Below are 26,845 nucleotides of genomic sequence, written 5' to 3'. Positions count from 1 at the left end.
AATAATCTGTTTTGTCTTTAGCATCAAGATTCATCTGGAGCTTTCTTAGCATCAAGATTCATCAAAATCCTTCTGATATCCTTTTGACGGAAGACCACAGGAGGCATTGAATGGAGTGTGTTGGGAATGGTGGGAGGTGTTTTACCAAGATCATTAATACATGAGCTGGAAGAAAAAAATGGGATGCTAGCAGATCAGCTTTATCCTTGGCTAAAGTGACAACAGAACCATCTGGTTTGGACAGAGGTGGGAGCAGAGATGGGCAAAAGTTGCGGTCCAATAGCTTTGGCAAGAGACCAGAATGCACGGCTACCATTAGGGCAAGAAGCAAGTTTTCTACTCTTAGCCTGTTCAAACTCTAGTTTGGACTGATTGATAACTGCTTTACAATTGTTGCGAGCTTTGGTGTAGGCAGAAAATGACACTGAAGAATTAGAAACAAGCCAATTACGATATGCAGCATTCTTCTCTTGAACAGCCTTAGCACATTTATTGGAAAACCAAGGTTTAGATAAAGGACGAGATTTGAAAGTGGAGTGTAGGATAAAGGATTCCATTCCTGCAAGAATAATTTCACTGACACGATCTGAGCAAATGTTGACATCAGAAGTTTTGAAACAGTAATCCGACCGAAGAAAAGAAGTCTTGCAGGTCATCCCATTTTGCATTCTTGTACAGCAGGCCCCCGTTATAACGCGGTTCGCTTTACGCTGATTCGCTATAACGCTGTTCTTATATTATAACCCGTATCTGACTATAACGCTGTTCTTATATTATAACCCGTATCTGACTATAACGCTGTCAAAACTCACTGTAACGCTATTTTACTAGCATATAGATTGAATTCTTGGCAAATCCGTCTTCAGTCCAGTCTGTTTTGAGCCCTTTTCTTTTTTTTTTTACCAAAAAAAAAAAAAAAATAGCCACCATGAAATTAACTACAGTAATTATTTTTATAATTTCTACTCTATGTAAAAAATTGGAACTTTCAATATGCTCTATTTTCTTGGTGTGGATAGTTTCAAGGGAGAAATACTTTTTTAGTACACAAGCCGAAAAAATTTACCATCCAGTGTCATATGCTGTTATGAAGTCTGCATTTTCTGTTCTGACCTGTAATAGAAAGATACTAAAAATAGATTTACTCCCTATCTCTTCTTTTGTTTTACTGTGGGAACTATAACTTGCGAAATGTTTTTCACACAATCAATCCCATGAGTGCTAAATGCGGTGCTGTTTCTTGTACAGTATTCTCTTGTCTTCTGAACTCCTCTGACCTTGTGGTCATCCGAAGTACATAAAATTTGTTTGTTTTACTGTTTTGGAAATTCCATAAACATTCTCCATGACTCGCACCATAATTGATTACAGTACTTTTCGTGCAATAAACAACCATTTGATTTTACTGCATGGTAAAATCGAACTTTTCAGATAAATAAAACATTTGTCACCGTCTTCAGCTCACTTGCCAGAGGAATTCTAGATATCATTCAGTGCATACAGTGTTAGACATACAGACAGTTTACTGTACTCGAACATCGTATCACAATCAGTGCAACGCAGTTACATTTACAGAGAGTTATGGCTGATAAGAATGAAAAAGCAACAATGTCTGGACGCGGTGCAAAGATTGGAAAGGTAAGAAAAACATTGAGTTTGAAAATTAAATTAGACGTTTTGAAGAGAATTGATTCCGGTCAAAGACAAGTGGATGTGTGCAATAATTTAGGACTGGCATGTTCAACTGTAAGAACAATCATAAAAAATAAAGAATCAATTTTAGCAGCTGGAAAAACAGCTGTTCCCCTGCAGGCAACTAAATTGACCAGGGCTAGGCCGGCTATTATGATTGAAATGGAGAAACTTCTACATAATTTTATTGAAGACAACATTCAATGTAGATTTCCGTTAAGTTTAATTATTATTAAAGAAAAAGCGAAGAGCCTATATGAAGATTTGAAGGAAGCTCATCCCGAAAAAAATGTGGAACCATTTAACGCCAGTAAGGGCTGGTTTGATAGATTTAGAAAGCGCTATAACCTGCACAACGTAGCAATACAGGGAGAAGCTGCAAGTGCAGATCAGCAAGGAGCCGAAACTGTCAAAAAAGAATTTGTTAAAATTATTGAAGAGGGATGTTATACTACTCAAGTTTTTAACATAGATGAAACAGGTCTTTTTTGGAAACGAATGCCTAAAAGAAGTTTCATATCGAAAGAAAAAAAAAACGTGCCTGGCTTCAAAGCGGCGAAGGATCGGTTAACTTTGTTGTTGGGTGGTAACGCTGCGGGGGATTTTAAATTAAAACCCCTTTTAGTTTACCATTCCGAAAATCCAAGGGCTCTTAAAGGTTTAGCTAAATCAAACCTACCTGTAATCTGGAAGGCTAATAAAAAAGCTTGGGTAACCAGGCCGCTTTTCATTGATTGGTATGCTGAGTTCTTCTGTCCTGCAGTGGAAAAATATTGTGCAAAAAATAACATTGGTTATAAAGCAATTCTAATCATTGACAATGCGCCAGGACACCCAAGCAAAGAGAGCTTAGAAGACTTGAACAATCACATAAAAGTTTTTTACATGCCTCCAAACACTACGTCTGTGATCCAACCAATGGACCAAGGAGTAATTGCCACATTTCTTCTTCTTCTTCTTTGGTCCTTAGCTGGCAGCTGGGGGAGGCGGTTGGCCACGCAACCAGTATGCTGCTGTAGGTGCCGCAGGGTTTCGGACTTGCTCTGTGATGTTCTTCCATACCTTACGATCCATGGCTTCAGTCCTGGCCTGGTTAAGGTCGAGACGTCGGCTCTTCAAGTCATCTTCCACTTGCTTGGCCCACGTTTTCCTAGGCGCGGTCCGTTGGATGCTCCATTGGGTGGGTCGTTGTCTCCAAAGGAGTGTGGATGGTATTCTGTTCGTGCCCATTCTACATACGTGGCCAAACCATCTGAGCCTTCGCTTCTGGATTTGGTCGGCAATGGTTGGTTGCTGTTGGCATCTGGCGCGGATGGTATCATTAGTGATGCGGTCGCGAAGAGAGATGCCCAAGATCTGCCGCAGGCATCGCATTTGGAATACCTCAAGTTTGTTCAAATCTAACTTGAGACAAATCCATGTTTCCGATCCGTAAAGAAGAATGGGCAGGATCAAAGTCCGGAAGGGTCGGATTTTAGTCTTTGTGGAAATGTTGGTCCTCTTCCACAGACACCATTTGAGCGAGGTGAACGCAGTGGCCGCCTGTCCAATTCTGCTGTGGATTTCCATGGTGGATGCAACTTTCTTCTCCTGGACCAGCGACCCAAGGTATTTAAAGTCCTGCACTTGCTCGATCTGGACGCCTTCGAGATAGATGGTGGCTTGCGACCCATCTGTTGTCAGGGCCTTTGTCTTACCAGCATTGATCTTCAAACCGTATGGCCGGGCAATGCGGACAATGTCGTAGAGGATGTCCGTGGCTTCAGCGTCGTTACCGGCAAGGATAGCACTATCATCAGCAAACATCAGGTCAGTCACATAGTGATCCTTGTCATATTGTATGCCCTGTCTGTTTCTGAATGCTTGCCTCATAATGGCGTCGACCACGATGTTGAAAAGCAACGGGGAGGCTACATCCCCTTGGCGGACTACAGTTTGGATGGTAAATTCCTCAGATAAATCGTTCTGGATGCGCACCTGGCTGGTTAAACCGTTGTATGCAGTTTGGAGGAGTGTGATGACTTTTCGAGGTACATGTTCAACCTCTAGTAGTTTCCATAAGGCAGGCCGGTGGACACAGTCGAAAGCAGACTTAAAGTCAATGAAAACAATGACGGTTCGCTGTCCACACCGGATCTTCTCCTCCATCAGCTGACGAATGGCAAAGATTTGATCACAGCATCCTCGCCCGGGTCTAAATCCTGCCTGTTCTTCTCGACTGGTTTGCTCGCGATGTTTTTGCAGTCTTGACTGGATGATCTTCATAAAGACCTTTCCAATGATGGAAAGGAGGCTGATGCCACGGTAGTTCTTGCAGTCCCGGTTATCACCTTTCTTGTGGATCGGTACGATAATGGCTTTCCTCCATGTTAACGGAATTTGTTCAGTGCACCAGATGGTTTTGAGGAGTGAGTGTAGTCGGCGAAGCAGTACATCTCCCCCGGCTTTGATCGCTTCTGTGGTGACTTGGTCCACTCCTGGTGCCCTGCCATTCTTCAGGGATTGTATGGCTGCTTTCACTTCTTCTACTGTAGGCTCAACATCGACCATGGAGACCTCAGGGGGGGTCGATCGAGGGTGCTGTTGCTGGCGGTCCCTGAGGTGGGTCGTGATTATACAAAGCTTTGAAGAATTCACTCCACCGTTGCAGGCGTTCGGATGGTGATCGCACGAAGGTCCCATCAGCATTCTTGATGTTGTCACTAGTCAATTTGGTCTTTCCACTCAGACATCTGAGGGTGCGGTAGAGAGTGCGGTACTCGTTTTTGGATGCCGCCACTTCAAGATCGTCTGCCACTTGGTTCCAGTATGCTTCTCTTTCTGCTGTCATTCTTTGTCGGACTTCTCGGTTTAGCTGCCGGTACCGTTCAAAGTCGACCAACTTTGCCTGTTTCCGTTTGTCCACGAGGTCGAGGCACTCGTCTGATATCCATGGTTGCGTTCGACGTCGGGCAGGTGGACATAGGGGCTTGGCACATTCCAGGATGGCATCAGAGATCTGCTTTTCTTCTTCATTTATATCCTCGGGCACAGCCAGCATCTCGAAGCGGTTGGATAGGGCGATCTGATATGCCTGTTTGTTGGCAGCATTCATTAGCTGCCTCCAGTCCAGCTTGGCTGACCGAGATGATCTTTTTGCATGCCGTAATTTGAGCTCCACCTTAGCCCGGATGAGGTAGTGATCAGATCCGCAATCAGGTCCCCTCATGGCACGAACGTCCATGAGTGATGAGCGAAATCTGGCATTGATCAAAATGTAGTCCAGGATTGCTGAGTCCTTGCCAGATGGATTTCGCCATGTAAGTTGATGTTTTTGAGGGTGCTGGAAATGGCTGTTTCCAATGATCAGGTTGTTAGATGCGGCAAAGGACAACAAACGTAAGCCGTTGTCATTGATCTTCCCATGGCCAAACTTGCCCATTGTTGTTTCCCAACCAGATCTGTCCACGCCAATATGGGCATTAAAGTCCCCTGCGAGGATGATCACTTCTGTTTGCGGAATTGAATCCAGCGTACGTTGGAGCTGGTTGTAGAAGTCATTCTTGATCGGGTCCAGGCTAGTCTCAGTTGGCGCATAGGCGGAGATAATATGGGTCTTGATGGTGCCCTTGACAGTAAGGACTGCCAGGCGGTCCGATATTGGTTGGAAAGCGATCACACTACTGGTGGCCTGAGCATCGACCATTGCCACATTTAAAGTGTACTACATAAGGAACACCTTTTACCAAGCTATTAAAGCCATCAACACTGAAAATGTACCCAGCTTAAAGGAGTTTTGGAAATCCTATAACATTAAAACCGCCATCTACAACATTTCAAGTGCCTGGGATGAAGTGACTCAGAAAACCATGAATGGAGTGTGGAGGAAAGTTTGGAAAAATTGCATAAAGCATTCCCAGGAACCTGAAGATTCCGTTGAAAATGTTAAAACGCAAATTGTTGAGCTCGGAAAAGAAGCAGGATTACACGAAATTAACGAAGACATCGTACAAGAGATGATCGACAACGACAGGGATGGCCTCTCTAATGAAGAACTAATGGAAATGATAAAAGAACAAGAGCTTGCTATTGAGGGAGATGATGATCAAGATACTATAGATGAAGTCGCTGACTGCAAAAGGACTTAGTGAAGCTTTTGAAAACTTCGAAAAAATGTGTGATTATTTCCGGGAGAACGACCCTGACATGGAACGAAGTGCCAAGGTAATAAGAAATTTGAAGAAAGAAATGAATCCCTACATGATGTTGTACAATGAGAGGAAGAGGGCCAAAGCACAATCCAAAATCGACACATTTTTCAGTCCAAAGATACGAAAACTCGAGAGCACAGGGCCATCAAATTAATAAATTCATGATTTTCGTTAGTTAATTACCTCATAATTATGTGTATATAATGAAGAATATTTTATATGTACAAAATTTTGAATATTAAATATTTTTAATCGACATTGGTGCATATTTTCACTACCATTTATTATTGATAAGAAAATATCCTATGGAATAGACCGCAACTCACAAATACATAAGGCGCCTCCGTAGCCAGGTGGGAAGGAGCAGCAGTGCGTAGCACACGCTTCTTGATTAGACCGGGGTTCGAGCCCGTCACCACCAAATACGGAGGATGCGGAAAGGTCAAGGGAATGACCACCGCATATCCCGGAGCAATATGGCCTTAGTTGCTAATGCTCCTAAAAACCAAATAACGAACAAACAAACAAACAAATACATATGTTACCTTATGGGAATACAGCGCTCGCTTAGCGTGGATTCACTTAGCGCTCTGTTTTTCCGGAACAAACTATCAGCGTTAAGCGGGGGTCACCTGTAATGCCAAACAACACAAGGTTGGGAATAGCCATGAGATAAAGGTTCCATTGGAGAAGAGACAATCACCAAGTTGTGGTCTGAAGTGCCTAAAGGAGCTCTCACTTCGACCGTGTACTTAGAAGGGTTGTTTGTGAGAAAAAGATCAAGCGTATTGGCTGTATGATTAGGATTGTCCAGTATTCTTGTAGGTAAATGAACAATCTGTGCTAGGTCATTAGTAATTGCAAAAGCCTCAGCATCTTGATCTGCTGGGTCGGTGTGACTAGAAAATGGAAGCCAGCTGGAGTTGTGAACATTAAAATCACCAAGGAAAATTACCTCACTGTTAGGAAAGTTGGACTGGAGAAAGTCAAGTTGCAAAGAGAGGAAGTCAAAGAGCTCCAAGTGATTAGTGGAGTGGATTTACTAGAGTTATGAGAGGTTAATTGTATGTTTGGCCTCTAATAGGTGCTACACAATCACTGCTTTTATTATTATTATTTTTTTTTTTTTGGAATTAGTTGGAATATACAAATACCTCTTATCCAGCAATTTTTATAATTAAAAAAATTTTTTTTTTGAATTTGGCTTGTTATACCTGTCATGTAAATTTTTTCTGAAAATTGCTTTTTTACAAAATGGGTTTGCCAGGAGTGAGGGATATAATAAGATTCAATGAGAAATGGGATAAGTGTAAGTAGTAATTAATAAAAGGCCATTTTTAGTTCATTAGAAAAAAAAAGTTAAAAATGAATTTTATAAGTAAAACAAAAAAGTGTCTAGTAGATGCCATGTGAGCACTTCTGTTCCTTTTAGGAGAGAAGCTGAACCAAGAATATGAACTTGTTCTGTTGAATATTTCAAAAACACATATACTGATATAGGGGTATAATGACTTAATAATATTTCTTATTTTTTATTTCTGTTTGTTTAGCAACTAAGAAAACTCTTAAGTTCCAAATTAAAGTTGAATCCCCACAAAATCAAAGCTATAGGAAATCCTCCACAGTATGCATTTGTTACTTTTAGGTAGGTATTAAAGTTTATGATACTTATATGCCATTAAAATATTATTTATTTGAGATTTTATTATAGTTGAAAATATTTTTTTCTTTTGTATAAAGTTTTACAAGTAGACATTAAAAGTTTGAAGGTATGCTAACTAGTGAATTCTTCCCCCTCTAGAAAGTGAAAAATATTTTACTAATAGCCCTCTTGTAGAGATCGGGAGCAAAATACACATAATATTCTTCTTGATACTGGAAAAATAGGAGATGATAAATTGAACATTTTTTTAAATGTTGAAGAATAAAATCCACTATATAAAAAGGCTGATTGGAAAGTAAGGGAAAAGCCAGTGAGTTGGCCTTTATGCAGGCTTAGGGGTTTTCACAAATGAAGAAAACAATGATTGGAAAACAATTTTTCAGAAGTGAAAACTTTTGAACACCAGCAAGACAATTATGTCTCATTTACAGGCTAATTGTCTCTCCTTGAAATGAAACCAAAATTTAGAGAATATAAAATGAGTCATCTAACAAAGAATTAATGGATATACCTGGGTAAAAATTAGGAAAGGAAAGCTGCAAGATGCTCCCGTGTATGAAGAAGAATGTCATTGTTTTGACAACCACTCAACCCAGCAAGGTCTGAGATTGAGGAGCTGTGACCCTCACATATGACACTCAGCACCTCTAAGAGGATAAAGTATTTGCTATTTCAATCTTCAAATATCAAAGGTTGTCCCATAATTACTAAAGTTTAAATAGATTAAAATTAAATTAAATTTTAAGAAAATGGAACCAAGGGATATGTAGTTTAGGTTAAATATAACAGGTAAAATGAAAGTTCATTGTGCAGCAAATAAATTAAATCATGCACAAGTGCAGGAAAAATGAAGTCTGAAATAATGAAGGAACAATCACATGCTAACATAAAATATACACAATCAGAATAGAATAGAAAAGACTGATATTAAATCTAATGAAATTAATCCATCTGGATTGGATATACGATATAGTTATCGCAAATGTAATATGAATTTGGGGAAGAAACAATAGTGAATTTTTAGAAAAAAAGGTAATGAATGAAAATGTGCGAAAGGAGAAAAGTTGCTTGACCTGGAGAATGTTAAAGGCTAAAGGATGCAAAACATATTATACCGAACAGCACATGAACTGAAAAATAGCAATATAAATTCTAAATGTGATGATGAAAAAAAAAAGATGATAGGAATTAAATTTAAGTTGAAATATAAAAATAAGAAAAGAAAGTGATGCTACAAACATGGGAAAATTTAGGTTACTTAAAAGGGGTTTAAGGCATTCAAATAATGGCAAGTACAAAAGAGGTTGGGAATGAAATTCACAATATTCTTGAAAAAAATTTTTTTAATAGAATTATATTTTAGCATTAGCATTAGTAGAGGAATATGATGCAAAAAGCAAGCTTATTCAGCATCAGCCAAAAAAAAACAAAAAAACACACCACTCCCGTTTCATCCCTCTGTTCGCTCGAAATACCTGTCCAGTTGAGCCTTAAATTTGTTTAGGCTATCAACTTCAACAACAAGTGATGGAAGTTGGTTCCACCAACCAACCACCGCTGGCCAAAGGCAAATTTCCGCACATCTATCCGACATCCGTCCTTCCTCAATTTGAATTTATGCCCTCTGAGCTGATTATTCTGAGCAAGATGAAGAATCCCATTGGCATTGAGCATGCTCAAACCATTCAAAGCCTTATACACCTCTATCAGATCACCTCGCCGGTGCCTAGTCTCCAGACTCTGTAATTTGCAAAACTTAAGCCTTTCTTTGTAAGAGCAACCCTTTGTTCCATTCACTAATCTTGTTGCCCTTCTCTGTACCCGTTCCAGCAGCTCTACATCCTTCTTGAAATGAGGCCTCCAGACCTGTATATGGTACTGAAGATGTGGCCTAACCATTGCCTTATACAAGGGAATAATCACCTCCTTATCCCTGCAAGAAAAATTCCTGTATATCATTGACAAGACACCATGAGCTACTCTTGCAGCTCGTCTGCACTGCTCAGAGAACTTCATATCTGCCTGCACAATTACCCCCAGGTCCTTTTCATTCTCCACCACTGTCAGTGTAGTACCGCAGAGTTGATACGTTGCTCTGGGGTTACTGTTTCCCATATGTAGTACTTTACATTTGTCAATGTTAAACTTCATTTGCCACCTCTCAGCCCATCTGTTCAACCTTTCCAGATCCTGTTGCAGCAGCATAGCATCAGTGGTGTCCTTAACAACCCTGCCAACCTTTGTATCATCTGCAAACTTGGACATTAAACTTGATATCCCATCATCAATATCATTCATAAACACCGAAAACAACAACGGACCCAACACTGAACCCTGAGGAACTCCACTAATAACATTAGTCCACGTTGAGCAGTGTCCATTGATTACCACTCTCTGTCTTCTGCCACTCAACCATACCCTTATCCACAGCAGCAGTTTGCCTCCAATGCCACACTGCTCCAATTTGTGCAGCAGTCTTCCATGTGCAACACTATCAAAAGCCTTTCTAAGATCCAAATATATAATATCAAAGTTATCCCCTGCATCCAGTTCTTTTGCGACTACATCATAGTATCCAGTCAAATTGGTCAGGCAAGACCTGCCCTTAACAAAACCATGCTGCGTCTGAGCTATAACTGAATTCTTGTCTAGATGATCTTGCAGTGCTTCTTTAACCAGTGCCTCCATTAATTTATCTGGAACCGAAGTTAAACTAACAGGTCTATAATTACTTGTGTCAGCCTTTGATCCTCCTTTGTGAATTGGGGTTACATTTGCACATCTCCAGTCTATGGGTACCTCCCCTGAGTCCAAAGAAGCTCTCATAATTATGGCTAGGGGTTTGCTTACTTCCTTTGCTGCCTCCTTTAATATAACTGGATAGATCCCATCCACCCCAGGTGCCTTTTTTATGTTTATCCTCAACAATCTCTCCTCCACTTTCCTCTCAGTTATTACAAAATCATCCAGCTCACTGCCAATGTTTACTTTACCTACATCATTCTCCTTCCTGAATAACTCCTCATGCGTGAATGTAGATGCAAAATACTCGTTTAGATTGTTAGCCACCTGAGCAGGATCCTCAACTGTTGAACCATCAGTATCCAGTGGACCAATCTGATTCATCCCTTTCCTTCTTGAGTTTAAATAGGTAAAGAACTCTTTTCTGTTTTTCTTTGCATTCTTTGCCAAGGATTTTTCGTAGTCTGCCTTTGCCTGCCTAATCTCCTTTGTGACTTGGTTACAGAAAAACTTATATCTATCATAGGCTTCCATGTCACCCATTAATTTGTATGTATCCCATGCATTTTTCTTCTCTGCCACATGTCTCATTAGTTCATCTGACAACCATTTAGACCTAAACCTTGAACAATATTTCTTAGTTGGTATGTAAAGCCTGGTAGCCTCCAAGATTAGTTCCTTGAATGCTTCCCATTTTGAGTTTGTTGTTAGTAACGTCATCAGTTGGTCCCACTGTATAGAATTTAAATACTGTCTCAGACCATCATAGTTGCCTTTACGAAAACAAAACCCTTCCCTTTACCTCTGATGGTAGTTACCTCCTTGAGTAAATCCCACTTCAACACACTGTGATCATTGCCACCTAGTGGTTCATTTATCTGCAGATTCTTAATGCATGAAGAATCACTACTTGATAATCAGATCAAGAGTATTGCTCCCTCTTGTTGCCTCATGAACATGCTGATGTAGAAAACAATCATCCAATAAATCCACAAAAGCCTTGCTAGTGTGCGAGTGACCAACCCACAAATTCCAGTCAATATCTGGGAAATTAAAATCCTCATTATAAGACTCTGATTTACTGGCCCACTCTATTTCCCTGTACAATATCTTATTATACTCATCAGAGTCATTAGGCCTATAGCACACTCCTACTCTCAATTTTGATCTCCCAATGCTTATGTCACACCAAACTGACTCGACACTGCCCTGTCCATCGATGTCGACTGGCTTCACTTCCTTGGACTTTGTTTCTTAACTAATAGCATAACCCTTCCTCCCCTCCTGTCCTGTCTATCCTTTCTATACACATTGTATTCCCCAAATTCCAGTTCCGCATTCCTTATATCTGTGTGACACCACGTCCCTGATATCCCAACAATATCTGCCTTTGATGTTTTGAGCAATACCTCAAATTCATCAAATTTATTTACCAAACTCCTAGCATTGGTGTACACGCAGGTATACATGCACCTGTTTCTATTCTTGGCTACCCTAACACAACCCATGTGTTAGGCATTTTGACACATTTACTGCTACTTTATACGTATATGTCAGGTGGCATCTAAATAATGATGTAAATATGCATCTTGATCAAGCAGTCACTGAAAATGTACCATTGAACATACAGATTGAGACCACTGTATTGTGTTGTTTTCAGCAAAACTTGGTTTTTACTTATCACCTGCACAATTTAGGTTGTATTGTACTGTAACACAAAGTTGGAGGCCAAACTTAGATTGCTCATTGCCATCCTTTTTTAACCAAGTGCTCAGCAAACAGTCCATCCACAGTTGGTAGCTCTGTTGGGACTTTTAATGAGAAAGGCAGATATTCAAACATAAAAGGTGCCTCTGTAGCCAGGTGGGCAGGAGCAGCAGTGCATAGCACATGCTTCTTGATTAGACTGGGGTTCAAGCCCATGAGCCACCAAATACGGAGGATGCGGAAAGGTCAGGGGATGACCACCGCATATCCCTGGAGCAATATGGCCTTAGTTGCTAATGCTCCTAAATAACAACAACAACACACATAAAAGAAAGGTTTGAAGATCTGTAAGGGCTTGTTACAATCTTCTGAAATGAGACAGATCTCAAGGAATAGTTCCACCAGTTCCACAAGAGGCTGATGCCAACTTGTTAGTGTGGAATTAGCGTTCAGTCAATTGATAACTTAATGGATTAATGCCCAAATTAATGCCCCGTATGCCAAAACTGTTCCTGACTTAGTGAATCTGTGCGACTAGGTCTTACTGGTCCTGCATCAAGTGTGAACTAATAAGATATGTATATGTTAACTAGGTAGCTTTCTGCATGTGGTTTTGAGTAGTGCTTGAAAAATTTGGCTACAAACTTTGGACTTATAAAGGTGAGGAAACATTTTAGGTCTATTTTTGTTTTGATTCTAACTAAGCTATTTATAATGAGAATGAGTAATGTAATAATACAGTTATATACAAAAATGTTCTTGTTATCATAGCACTACCAAATTTTGAAATTTAGAAACCTTGTTATTCTGGGAGTCCATGTAGTAGTAGTAGTAGTAGTAGTAGTGGCATGTGATGCAAGAAAGCAAATGTATGAGCTTATGCAGCATCAGCCAAAAAAAAAAAAAAAAAAAAAAAAAAAAAATCACACCATTCCCTCCAAATGCCTGTCCAGTTCCTCCTTAAATTTATTCAACCTATCAACTTCCACAACGACAGATGGAAGTTTGTTCCAGCAATTAACCACCCGCTGGCTAAAGGCAAATTTCCGCACATCTATTCTACATCTGTCTTTTCTTAATTTGAATTTATGCCCCCTTAGGTTCGTAATCTGAACAAGTGGAAGGATCCCATCAGAATTCAGCGTGCTCAACCCATTCAAGGCCTTATATACCTCAATCAGATCACCGCGCAGGTGCCTAGTCTCCAGCCACTGCAATTTGCAGAACTTAAGCCTCTCTTGGTAAGAGGATCCCTTCATTCCCCTCACCAATCTTGTTGCTCTTCTCTGTACACGCTCAAGTAAATCTACATCCTTCCTAAAATGAGGCCTCCAGGCAATGGTCAGGCCACGCCTTGAGTACGCAGTACTCAAGGCGTGGCCTGACCATTGCCTTATACAGAGGGATAATCATCATCTTTTCCCTGCTAGCAAAATTCTTATATATCATTGACAAAACCCCATGACCTGCCCTGGCAGCCTGTCTACATTGCTCAGAGAACTTCATATCTGACTGCACAATTACTCCCAGGTCTTTTTCATTTTCTACCACCTTAAGTGTAGTACCACACAGTTGGTACATTTCTCTGGGGTTACTTCTACCCATATGCAGTACTTTGCATTTGTCAAGGTTAAACTTCAGTTGCCACTTCTTAGCCCATCTGCCCAAATTATCTAGATCCTGTTGCAGTAGCACACTGCCATTACTGTCATTAACAACCCTGCCAACCTTTGTATCATCTGCAAACTTTGACATTAAGCCTGATATACCTTCATCAATATCATTGATAAATTTACAAAACAAGTGGACCTAACACCGAACCCTTTGGGACTCCACCAATAACATTAGTCCAAGAAGAGCAGCACCCATTGATTACCACCCTCTGTCTTCTCCCACTTAACCATCCCTTTATCCATTGTAGCAACTTACCCTTAATACCATTCTGCTCCAATTTGTACAGTAGTCTTCCATGCGCAACAGTGTCAAAAGCTTTCCTGAAATCCAAATATATGATATCAAAATAAATTTTTGCATCCAGTTCCTTTGTAACCACATCATAATATCCTATCAAATTTCAGACAAGACTTTCCTTTAACAAACCCATGCTGTGTCTGAGTTATTGCTGCAGATGATCCTGCAATGCATCTTTAACCAGCGACTCCATTATTTTACCTGGAACAGAAGTTAAACTAACTGGTCTGTAATTACTCGTGTCACCCTTCGATCCCCCTTTGTGAATTGGGGATACATTTGCGCATCTTCAGTCGGTGGGAACCTCCCCTGAGTCCAAGGATGCTCTCATAATTATGGCTAAGGGTTTGCTTAGTTGCTTTGCCGCCTCCTTTAATATAACTGGATAGATCCCATCCACCCCAGTTGCTTTTCTTACATTTTAACTTCAACAATTTCTCTTCCACTTTGCTCTCAGTTATTACAAGATCATTAAGCACCCTGCTATAATTTGATAACCTTCTGCCATTTTCAAACCTTAATAACTCCTCATGTGTGAATGTAGATGCAAAATACTTATTCAGTTTGTTTGCTATCTGAGCAGGATCATCAACAGTGGAACCATCGATGTCAAGTGGACCAATCAGATTCATCCCCTTCCTTTTAGAGTTTATATAAGTAAAAAAATCCTTGCTGTTTTTCTTAGCATCTTTTGCCAAGGATTTCTCGTAATCTGCCTTCGCCTGCCGAACCTCCTTTGTGACCTGATTACAGATTAACTTATATCTGCCATATACTTCTGAGTCGCTTGATAATTTATATGCATCCCATGCATTTTTCTTTTCTGTTACGAGTCTCATTAGTTCATTTGACAACCATTTAGGCCTAAACCTTGAACAATATTTCTTAATAGGTATGAAACTTTTAGTAGCCTCCACGATTATGTTCTCAGTATGTACTGATTTAAAGTTAAGTCAACAAGTGTATTCATTTTAAATATTGTCCATGGTAGGTAATGCTCATATTTTATTTTAAAAGAGTATGCCTCTGTAGTGCTCACTAGAGCAGAGAACCAGTGTTATCAAGGAGAAAACTAATCATTAAAAAAAAAGTTGGTACCCAGTTTTATTTATTTATTTTTGTATATATTGAGGTTAGCTTAGGTTAGTTTATTTTCAACAGAATGAAAATAATAATTTTGCATTGGAAGATACTGTATGCTGTATTTTAAACCTTTTAGTGTGGAAGCCTAAGATCCTTTTGGGCATTTGCATGCTAGATTTGATTTTCACCTTCATAATACAGGATTCAAGGCTAGCAGAAGAAATAAATAACTGTACATGAATGTATTTATTATATAAATATAATTGTTACATTTCAATTTCAGGATATATACATGCAACCCTTGTATAATGCTGTGTTTCTACAACATGGTTTCGCTCTAAAGTAAAGTGATTGATAAATTGCAGCACTCCTTTTACAACATGGTACTCAGTTTCTCTCTAACATGATTAGAGAATTGCAGCAAACTTTGCATAACACAGTATTTTTGAGCTTTTTTGCAGGGAAAACTCTGCTATTATGTTGGATGTAATTTTTCAGCATTTCCATTCTTTTTTATGAATCCCCACCATTGACTTGCTAGTCGTTATGCAAAAAATTTATTAGGAAATCCCCGTATTTCATTTTGTTGGGAAATCCCCCTGTTAGGTTCTTTGCTATTGAACTTGTGCTTGTTTGAGATCATAAAAAAATATGATTTCGAAACATGTAGTTCATGACTTTTAAGGTTTCTGTAAGGGTATTTTGGTTTTTATTTAATCGTTCTATAAATTTTTCCAGGTATGTAATACTAAACTTTGTTTTTAAAAACCATATTGGAATAATTTTTGTTCTGAATTAAATTCCAGCCCTAAATTATGCTTAAGGAAAGGAAAAAAAGCAGTGTTTAAAAGAAACATTACTTCTCTAGAATCAAAGATACAAATTTTGAATCGTCTTAAAAAAGATGAAAAGGTATCATACATTGCAGAAATTAAATGTAAATGAAGCAACAATCCAGACCATAAAGAAAAAGTGAACGGAAAATTAGAACTGCTGTTGCTTCAGGATCTTTCATTTCTGCAATTATGACTTCATTCCTGAGTGCTGGCACCTCCGTAGCCAGGCGGGCAGGAGCAGCAGTGCGTAGCACACGCTTCTTGATTAGACTGGGGTTTGAGCCTGTGGCCACCAAATACAGAGGATGCGGAAAGGTCGGGGAATGACCGCTGCATATCCCCAGAGCAATATGGCCTTAGCTGCTAATGCTCCTAAAAATCCTAAAAACCAAATAACAAACAAACAGTCCTGAGTGCCAATAATTGAGAAAATGGAAAAAACACTCAGTACCTAGATTGACGATAGCAGTAAAAATGGATCCCATTAGACAGCAATGTAATTAAACAAAAGGCACTAAAACTTTATAACCATTTAAAAGAAAATGGAAAGTCTTCTGTTAACTTAGAATTTGTTGCCAGTAAAGGTTAGTTTGAGCGATTTTAAAAACTGCTTCTCATTACATAAGAATTCAAGGAGAAAGTATATCGGCTGATAATGAAGCTGCCAAGAAGTATGCAGAGGAATTTCAAAAAATTATTGAAGAGCACAGATACACACCACATTAAAAACATGCCCGATAGAACGTTTATTTAGAAAAGAGAGAAAAGTGTACCAGGTTTTAAGGCATTAAAAGATCATGTAACATTACTTATGTGCAGTAATGCATCAGGAGATTACATGATAAAACCTATGCTAGTTTATGGATCCTCTAATCCTCGTGCAGTGAAAGGTGTAAATAAAAATGCATTGCTGGTATATTGGAAAGCAAATAAAAAAGCTTGGGTAACTTTGCGTAGGGGAATGTCTCTTTAAGGAATGTTAGTTGTGTCAGGTACTTGGGTGTGTCTGTGGGCGAGCAGTTATTTTTTATGTCACATGTTAAATATCTTAAGCAGAAGATTAAACTTTTGAATGCCAAGCTTCTGCGTATTGTACTTGTGAAATATGGCATTAAAGGTCTTTCTCTGAATATACTATACAAATGCATATTTTGCCCCTAATTACCTACACCGCTTGGGCTTGGTATGATAAACAAAAGCTTGTGCGTATCATAACAAAAGTTATGATAAGCAACTGCCTGTTATCATCTCAGAGGTTCGCTTTTCTGTGCATAGCAACTACTGATGCTCTGTGTAATATCTGGGAAGATGCCAGCAGATCTTCTTGTGATCTGCTGGCATGAGCTGCTGCTTAAGAAGAGGTATTTCTGCTTAGATTTTAGGTATTTGGTTGTGCCCAAGAGACAGAGCAGCGTTATAGAGGCAAGAGCTAGTGGTGGAGAGACAGTGGATCCATGATGAACTACTACAATTTGGAAAGAAGGTGGAATGGTTCTGAAATGGGTCAGCAGACTTTTGCCTTCGTGCCCTCCATCACCACCATTGATTATGAAGCTAGGCCCTGGTTACAGTTTAATATAAACGCTTGCTTCCTGCTGACTGGACATGGCTTAATGTCTAGGCTTAGTGAGCTCAACTTGATTCCTTCAGGCTTGTCTTTCTGTGGGGCAATGGAGAAAGATTTACACGTTGCACTCCAGTATCATTATGAGGACCTTGAGGCGAGTTCGAGAGGAAGGCTTTTGTGCTTGGTCTTGAAATCCTCAATAGTGTTTTTATGGATTGGATTGTTTTTAAATAGTTATGTAGTCTTATTGTGAAAGTGTTTTAAATGTAGGAAAAGAGAGCTGTATCATTCAGCATTGATGTGCTAAATTCCAAGCTCAATGTTTTTATGGTTTTTAAACTCATATTAAAACAATTTCTCACTGAATTGTTTTATTTTATCAATTTTAAATTTTTGTTTTAATCATGGATTGTAAACATGTATATATTATTTTATTTATATATACATTCTAAAAATTATTTTTTTTTTTTATAAACCTTGATCTGTGACGGTCATGATATTTTAAAGATTTTTAGATGTAGTCCATATGGGCTTCTTGTCCAGGTGGCACATCATGATGAAATTAAAAAAAAATAATAAATAAATAACCTGAGGGTGTCAAACTCGGAAGTACTCATGGGCCGTATAAGCAGTTTTTTGGGGATGGTGGGCTGTGCAGATGGTTCTTGGGGGGGGGGGGGGAGGCATTCAGGCCACACTGCCATGCACCTAATACACCAGTGGCATTACTGAAAGAATTATATTAAATATTTTCACGTATTTCCCTCTTGTGCAAAAATATACAATCACATGGTCATCAAAACATATAAAGGTTTGTAAAAGTTATGAATTTTATTTAAATTTTATATTAATGTATCTCCTGTGAGTATCACCATTTACCCTTATTTTCATATAGGTAACCTGTTAGCCTGAAAGTTTATGACACTTAAGGGGGCACAAACAAATGTCAGAAGTGGCCAGTTGGACAGGCCTGAATTAAACTATTAAAGTTAATTATCAGGGGCCTCATTGTATGTGTAGTGATTCCCTTGGATTGGAAAAGTGCCAATCTGTAAAGGATTGGCACTTTTTAAGAGAACAAAGTGTAACTACAGATGGGTCAGTCTCACTTCATGTGGTAGAGAAAATCGTGGGGGGGATGCAATTATTAAGAATGCAATATAGTGTGATCTAGGTAAATATGGTTTTCTCAAAGAATTATGTTCTCTTTACAAAACCATGTTGGATTTTGTAAAGAGAACATTAAGGTTTAACTAACCTGATAAATTATTATGATAGGGTCACTCATGAGTTGGATTCCAGAATTAATTTTGGCATTGTTTAGCAGTTTAGTTGAACTTTAGCAAAAAATTTTATTCTTTCCCACATGAGAGATTGCTATACAAGTTGATCATATTAGGATCACACGTAGGATGATAAAATGGATTATGGAATGGTTACTCTTCCTTAGAATGGGCTAGGGTTAGAAGTGGAGTCTCTTGGGTCATTGCTTGGACTACTGCTATTTCAATTTCTTAAATGACATTGATGAAAAGATCATAATATAATGGAAAAATTTGGAGATCATATGAACACTCCTTCAGGGCAACCTTAGATAGGCTCTTGGGGATGGTTGAATAAATGAGAACTAGGTTTTAATGTGCAGCATTATGCATGGTTTTACACTTTGCAATTAACAATCACAGAGGGTGCTTGTGTGTCTGATGACTCTTGTCTTTAGTAAGAGGATTATGTGTGGTGAAGCCCTGATAATTAACTTTAATAGTTTAATTCAGGCCTGTCAACTGGCCACCCCTGACCTTTGTTTGTGCCCCTTAAGTGTCGTAAACTTTCAGGTTACCTATATGAAAATAATGGTAAATGGTGATACTCACAGGAGGTACACTAATATAAAATTTAAATAAAATTCATAACTTTTACAAACCTTTATATATGTTGATGACCATGAGATTGTATATTCTAGAGGATTGTGTGCTTTGGGTTAAGAGTATAGTAGATTAACTTTTGTTTTTACTTAATTTCTTTAGTATTTTTATCTTTTAAATTTAATTTCTGTAATTTTATAAATTTAATTTCTGTAATTTTATAAATTTAATTTCAGTAACATAACATTTTATAAATTTATTTCTGTTTGTAATGCTAATTCTGCTAAGTTAAACCTTTTTTAGTATTTAGAAGCAGATAAATTTTTGCTATCTGCTTTATTGCTGTAATATTTCGCAAGTTTTTATTTCTTAGCTTAGTAATCCCTTTATGAGGCATTTGAAAGATCCCTTTCAAATGCCTCATTGCAGTATAGCATGACTTAGTTGGGAAGGAACATAGACAATTCATGTTTCATTGCTTGTATAACCTGTGGCAAGTATTCCAGGGTAATTTTAGTAGATAATTCTAGCTCAGCTGATGATTCTTTTCTTTTTTACTGAAGTAAAGAGTGGGCTGATTTAAACTCATTCTAACTCACTTCGATTTGACTGTTAAGTTCTAACTCAATTCTAACTAGGCACTAAAGAAATGGGTGGATCTCCTAGAGACAAAGTTGGACTCATCAGGGATTTCATTATCTAGTTAGTGACTTACCAGGTGATACCACCCTGATTAAGATTTTAGAACAAAATGGTCACGTGCATACTTTTGTAGTTCATGAGGGTTTAGTTTTAATGACTTGTTTTTAGTTCTCCATTGTCAGGAAAACAAGTAACATTTTTTGCAATAAGGATAGATGGACTAAGACCAGGGTCTGTGTTTGCTGGGAGCAACTGTTGATGTCAGCAGGTTGTCAGTTTTTAAGGGTGGATAAAGAGTCCATTGTTATTCGTGTGGGGTGGGAAGAACTGTGAGCTTAATGATATTAAGTGCATACAAACTGATAATTTCTTGGATAAATGTAGAACTAGGCTAGAATGTATATATCTGCAAATTGGTGGGGGCCGTATGCTGTGAAAGCCTTGTGGATTAACTGAAGACATCAGGTACTCGGCAAGGCTTTTGGGAATAAAAGTTTATCAGCTTGACCTTCCCTAGTAGGTAGAAGGAATCTTTGTTTTGTAGAGATGGAATACATTTGAACAAAGGTGGTGCAATTCCCTTTGTATCAGCGAGCAGGATTTAAGGGTTCACGGAAACTCATAAGCAGATATAACTAGCAGTTACATGTTTATCTGATATGTGTCATCACTTGTACACATCTTAAGAGTTCTTGTTTGTGACCACAAAAGCTGATATTGACAAGATATGCTGAGGATATGAAATGATTCAAACGAATGGGAAAGAAATGCTAGGGGAAACAAGCATGTGGGATTCATGGGTTCAAGGTAGAGTTGCACCGATAAGAAAATTGCCCGATTATTGATTAATTGGCTCTGTTAATCGGCCGATTTGTCATTACAGTGCTTTCCCACCTTAATAGTCAGCAGCCCACTGAAAAAGTCACCTGTTGCTTAATTACTGTATAGTACATACAGTCAAATATCAACTAAACAATGCTAATATAAGGAATATTACAATGATTCATGTCTAAGAGTGCAATTACAGAATTAGCTACATATCTGTAACAAGTTCTTTTAGACCATCTTTTGCCAGGCATTTTTTGTATCCCGGTGTCATTTGCATTTCAGAAGCACTTCCCTAATACACACAGGCAGTCACCCATGTGCCATAAAACCCAAATCCAAATTAAACACCAGTCGCGTGACTCCTACTTCGATATTCTGCCCATCTCACTTGAAACCGTTAAGAAGAATTGCAACTTGTGGATGAAAAAATTTTTTTTCTACTTAAGTCTTTCTACGTTGCTACCATTCTGGACTTTTGGCAGCACTGGGGACTTCAACAATTATACTTGACACCAATGAGTTAAATGATTTTTAATGGTTATATAGGTAAATTGAAGAGATATTTTGTTATTTATAGTATTAATAATGGTGCTAGAATACTTATTGACGGTTAATTTTGTCAAACTTGGGCCTTGAAAAAGTAGTTTACGAGTGGGATGCTGGAAATTTGGAATGAAAGCCAAGAGAACTACGAAAATTACGGGAAAATTGCCCAACAAACTGCTTTGCCGCTACCGCAGTTTCTTGCAGCATTCTCAGGGAAACGGACTATGTGTATTATCGGTTAGTTTCCTGTGGTTCTTGTGTCGGATTTCTTTATCTTTGCCCTATGTTGTATTCAGCTTGTTTGTACATCTTATTAATCCTCTTAATATTTTTTCAGATTAAATTGTATTAAGACTTAAGTACTGTAGTTGTAAAATTAGCAGAAGGTATACTCTATGAATGTTACAAAAAGCAGAGAGTATGCTGTGCATATCAGGCTTATTAATCGAATTTGCTTCGGTCGCATAGAAGTCGCTTAAAACTATAAATATTGCTTAAGAATCAAATTCTAATAAATTTATTTTTTAATTTTCAGTATATATTTGAATCATATTTGTTTTTTCACGTCTTTCAAAAACCAGAAGATATACGCTATTTACCTAAAAAAAAAAAAAAAAAAAAAAAAAAATCCAGGGGTATACAGCATGTACCCTCCACTATAGCCGCGGAGTTAAGTAATTATCAAGGTGACTGTTATGGCACCAAGTATTGAATGGAAGTATTTTATGATAAATTCAAAGGATAAAGCTATTTGCATATGTAATTCATATGATACTACTATATCAAGGAGTGGTAAAACAGCCAAAACGTTTACAACCACAAATATTAGTATTAGCATTAGTAGAGGCATACGATGCAAGAAAGCAAGCTTATGCAGCAGCAGCAAAAAAAAAAAAAAAAAAACGGTCCCATTTCACCCCTGTATTCGTTCCAAATGCCTGTCCCGCTCAGACTTAAATTTGTTTAGGCTATTAGCTTCCACAACAAACGATGGAAGCCTGTTCCACTAATCAACTACCCACTGGCTAAAGGCAAATTTCCGCACATCTATTCTGCAACTATCTTTTCTCAATTTGAAACTGTGCCCCCTCGGGTTCTTAGTCTGAACAAGAGGAAGAATCCCATCAGTGTTCAGCTTCCTCAACCCATTCAAGGCCTTATACACCTCAATCAGATCACCTTGCAGGTGCTTACTCTCCAGCCATTGCAATTTGCAGAATTTAAGCCATTCTTGGTAAGAGCACCCTTTTCCCCCCCCCTCACCAATCTTGTTGCCCTTCTTTGTACTGGTTCTAGCAATTCTACATCCTTCCTAAAATGAGGCCTCCAGACTTGTGCACAGTACTCTAGGTGTGGCCTCACCAAATTCATCAATTGCCTTGTATAATGGGATAATCACCTCCCTGTCCTGCTAGCAAAATTCCTATATATCATCAACAAGGCTCCATGACCTGCCCTGGCAGCCCGTCTGCACTGCTTAGCGAACTTCATATTTGACTGCACAATTACCCCCAGGTCTTTTTCACTTTCCACTTCCCTGAGTGTAATACAACAGAGTTGGTACCTTTCTCTTTGGTTATCGCTACCACCCCCAGGTCTTTTTCATTTTCCACTTCCCTGAGTGTAATACCACAGAGTTGGTGCCTTTCTCTTTGGTTCTCGCTACCCATATGCAGTACTTTGCATTTGTCAAGGTTAAATTCAGTTGCCACTTCTCAGCCCATTTTCTCAACTTATCTAGATCCAGTTGGAGTAGCATACTGTCTTTACTGTCATTAACAACCCTGCCAACCTTTGTATCATCTGCAAACTTGGACATCAAACCTGATATACCTTCATCAATATCATCGATAAATATACAAAATGACAATGTGCCTAACACCGAACCCTGGGGAACTCCACTAACAACATTTGTCCACAAAGAGTAGTGTCCATTGATTATCACTCTCTGTCGTCTGCCACTCAACCATCCCTTTATCTATTATAGCAATTTACCCTTAATGCCATACCACTCCAATTTATATAGCAGTCTTCCATGTGCAATAGTATCAAAAGCTTCCTGAAATCCAAGTATATGATATCAAAATTATTTTTAGTATCCAGTTCCTTGGTAACCACATTGTAGTATCCAATCAAATTGGTCTGATAAGATCTCCTTTAACATAATATAATTACTTAATATAATTACTGAAGTCTTGTCTAAATGATCCTGCAATGCTTCTTTAACCAGTGATTCCATTATTTTCCCTGGAACTCAAGTTAAACTAACAGGTCTGTAGTTATTTGTGTCACCTTTTGAACCCCTTTGTGAATTGGTGATACATTTACACACCTCCAGTCCATGGGGACCTCCCCTGAGTCCAAGAAAGCTCTCACAATTATGGCTAAGGGTTTGCTTACTTCCTTCCTTTGCTGCTTCCTTTAATATAACTGGATAGATCCCGTCCACCCCAGGTGCCTTCCTTATGTTTAACTTCAAGAATTTCTCCTTCACTTTGCTCTCAGTTATTACAAATTCACTTAGCTCCCTGTTAGCGTTTGATAAACTTCTGACACTCCCCTCATTGAACGACTCCTCATGTGTGAAGTAGATACAAAATACTCATTCAGTTTATCAGCTACCTGAGCATGATCATCAATAGTCAACTCATCTATGTTAAGTGGTCCAATCTGATTCATCCCTTTCCTTCTAGAGTTTCTAAAAGTTAAGAACTCTTTGCGGTTTTCTTTGCATCCTTTGCCAGAGATTTCTTGTAATCTGCTTTCGCCTGCCTAACCTCATTTGTGACTTGATTACAGACTAGTTTATACCTGCCATAGGCTTCTGTGTCACCTGATACTTTATATGCATCCCATACATTCTTCTTCTCTGCCACGAGCCTCATTAATTCATCTGACATCCATTTAGGCAGTATTTCTTAGTTGGCAAAACATTGGGCAGTATTTCTTAGTTGCAATAAAAAGCCTAGCAGCCTCCAAAATTAAGTTTCTGAAGGCTTCCCATTTAGAATTCAATTTAGATCAACCGACGATGTTGGTAACATCATCGGTTGATCCAACTGTCCCCATCTGCTCAACCTTTCCAGATCCTGTTGCAGCTGCATAGTGTCAGTAGTGTCTTTAACAACCCTGCAAACCTTTGTATCGTCTGCAAACTTGGACAATAAGCTTGATATACCCTCATCAATATTATTTATAAATACAGAAAACAATGGACCCAACACTGAAACCCAAGGGACTCCACTAATAACATTAGTCCACGATGAACAGTGTCCATTGATTACCACTCTGTCTTCTCCCCCTCAGCTACCCCTGTATGCATAACAGCAATTAGCCTCCAGTGCCACACTGCTCCAGTTTTTGCAGCAGTCTTCCATGTGCAACAGTATCAAAAGCCTTTCTAAGATCCAAGTATATAATATCAAAGTTATTCCCTGCATCTAGCTATTTTGTGACTGCATCATAGTATCCAATCAAATTTTGTCAGGCAAGACTTCCCTTTAATAAAACCATGCCGTGTCCGAGCTATAACTGAAGTCTTGTCTAGATGATCCTGCAGTGCTTCTTTAACCAGTGCCTCCATTAATTTTTCTGGAACAGAAGTTAAACTCACAGGTCTATAATTACTTGTGTCAGCCTTTGATCCTCCTTTGTGAATTGGGGTCACATTTGCACATCTCCAGTCTATGGGTGCCTCCCCTGAGTCCAAGGAAGCTCTCATAATTATGGCTAAGGGTTTGCTTAGTTGCTTTGCCGCCTCCTTTAATTTAACTGGATAGATCCCATCCACTTCAGGTGCCTTTCTTGTGTTTATCTTCAATGATTTCTCCTTCACTTTACTCTCAGTTATTACAAGATTATCTAGCTTACTGCCAGAGTTGAATACACCTCTGGCATTCCCCTCGCTGAATAACTCCTCACGTGTGAATGTCGATGCAAAATATTGATTTAGTTTGTTAGCTACCTGAGCAGGATCATCAACAGTTGAACCATCGATATCAGATGGACCAATCTGATTCATACCCTTCCTTCTAGAGTTGACATAAGTAAAGAACTCTTTGCTGTTTTTCTTTGAATCCTTTGCCAAAGATTTCTCGTAATCTGCCTTCACTTGCCTAACCTCCTTTGTAACTTGGTTGTTTGTTTGTTTGTTATTTGGTTTTTAGGAGCATTAGCAACTAAGGCCATATTGCTCCGGGCTGGGGATATGCAGTGGTCATTCCCTGACCGTTCCGCATCCTCCGTATTTGGTGGTCACAGGGTCGAACACCGGTCTAATCAAGAAGTGTGTGCTACCCACTGCTGCTCCTGTCCACCTGGCTACAGAGGCACCTGTAACTTGGCTATAGACCAGCTTATATCTATCATAATGTTGTGTCACATTAATTTATGTGTATCCCATGCGTTTTTCTTCTCTGCCATGTGTCTCATTAGTTCATCTGACATCCATTTAGGCCTAAACCTTGAACAATATTTCCTAGTTGGTATGCAAAGCCTAGTACAGTAAACCCTCCCTATTCGCGGTATCTGTATTCGCGATTGCTGATTTAATATAAAATGAAACCTAAAAAAATGTTAATTTTAAAGCGTCGTGAATATTATCTGCCATAAAAAAACATGGGCGTGGCTAAAATGATCTTTCCCGGTCAAAACAGCGCTCAGTGGGTGGGGGGAGAGGGGTGACAAAATCGCCAGCGTGGATGTTTTTCGCTAATCCTTGTTCAGTATGTGTTATGCGCTTGCAATGGAAGTTTTTGTCGTTTGCTTTTAATTTATATGCTTATAAATTGAATAAATTTATCAATTTATAAATTGATATGCTTATAAAAGTGATAAATCTATCGTTTTGCAGTGTAAAACAGACTTTTTCGAGTGTGTAACGGACGAAAGTGACTTTATTGTGGACAAGTTCTTTCTAACCTGTACAAAAATATGGCTACGAATAACAAGAGAAATGTGAAAATATCAAAGAAGGTGATGACATTAGCGAATAAAATTGAGTTAATAGACAAAATTTCTAAAGGTGAAAGTGTCTCCTCAGTGGCAAAACATTATAAAATCAATGAGTCAACGGTACGATCAATCAAAAAATCCGCCGTAATGTCCTTGAAAACGCGCTAGTTGCTTCAAAAATTTGCTCTGTAACTCGTGATGTTAAATTAGAAAAAATGGTACAGGCTTTAAATCTGTGGATAGAAGACCGAACTCAAAAAATAAAATTCCGTTAAGTTCACTCATCATTCGTGAAAAGGCAAAACTCCTTTATCAACACTTTAGCGAAACTGGTGATAGCACTGGCGGGATAAGTTTTTTTTTTTTTTTTTTTTTTTCTACAAAGGCTCTGGTTTGAAAGATTTGTTCGAAATTTCTAATAAATATTACATTTAATATTAAATTGTTTCTTATTTTCATTTGGTTGCCATATGCTGGCATTTCACTATGTGCATAGTCATATTATGAAGGTACATATAATACATACATAGACAAAATTTTAGACTAGTTTTTCTTATATA

At 38.6% G+C, this 26,845-nt stretch overlaps 1 protein-coding gene across 4 annotated transcripts in view; it reads left to right on the top strand.

Annotated features, from left to right (window-relative positions):
- LOC150085768 (tRNA (uracil-5-)-methyltransferase homolog A) overlaps window positions 1–26,845 on the top strand; it is a 488,197-nt gene that overhangs the window by 61,202 nt on the left and 400,150 nt on the right. For all 4 annotated transcript variants that reach the window (XM_090374238.1, XM_090374237.1, XM_090374236.1 and 1 more), the window contains exon 3: window positions 7,433–7,527. In XM_090374238.1, coding sequence (XP_090230364.1) covers window positions 7,433–7,527 — 95 coding nt within the window. The remainder of the gene's footprint in view (window positions 1–7,432; window positions 7,528–26,845) is intronic.

The sequence above is a fragment of the Mastigoproctus giganteus genome, chromosome 5 (genome assembly GCF_048544385.1).
Source record: "Mastigoproctus giganteus isolate SK-2022 chromosome 5, ASM4854438v1, whole genome shotgun sequence".
NCBI lineage: Eukaryota > Metazoa > Arthropoda > Arachnida > Uropygi > Thelyphonidae > Mastigoproctus > Mastigoproctus giganteus.
Note: the sequence above shows the minus strand (reverse complement) of the source record. Positions and strands in the feature narration are given on the sequence as shown.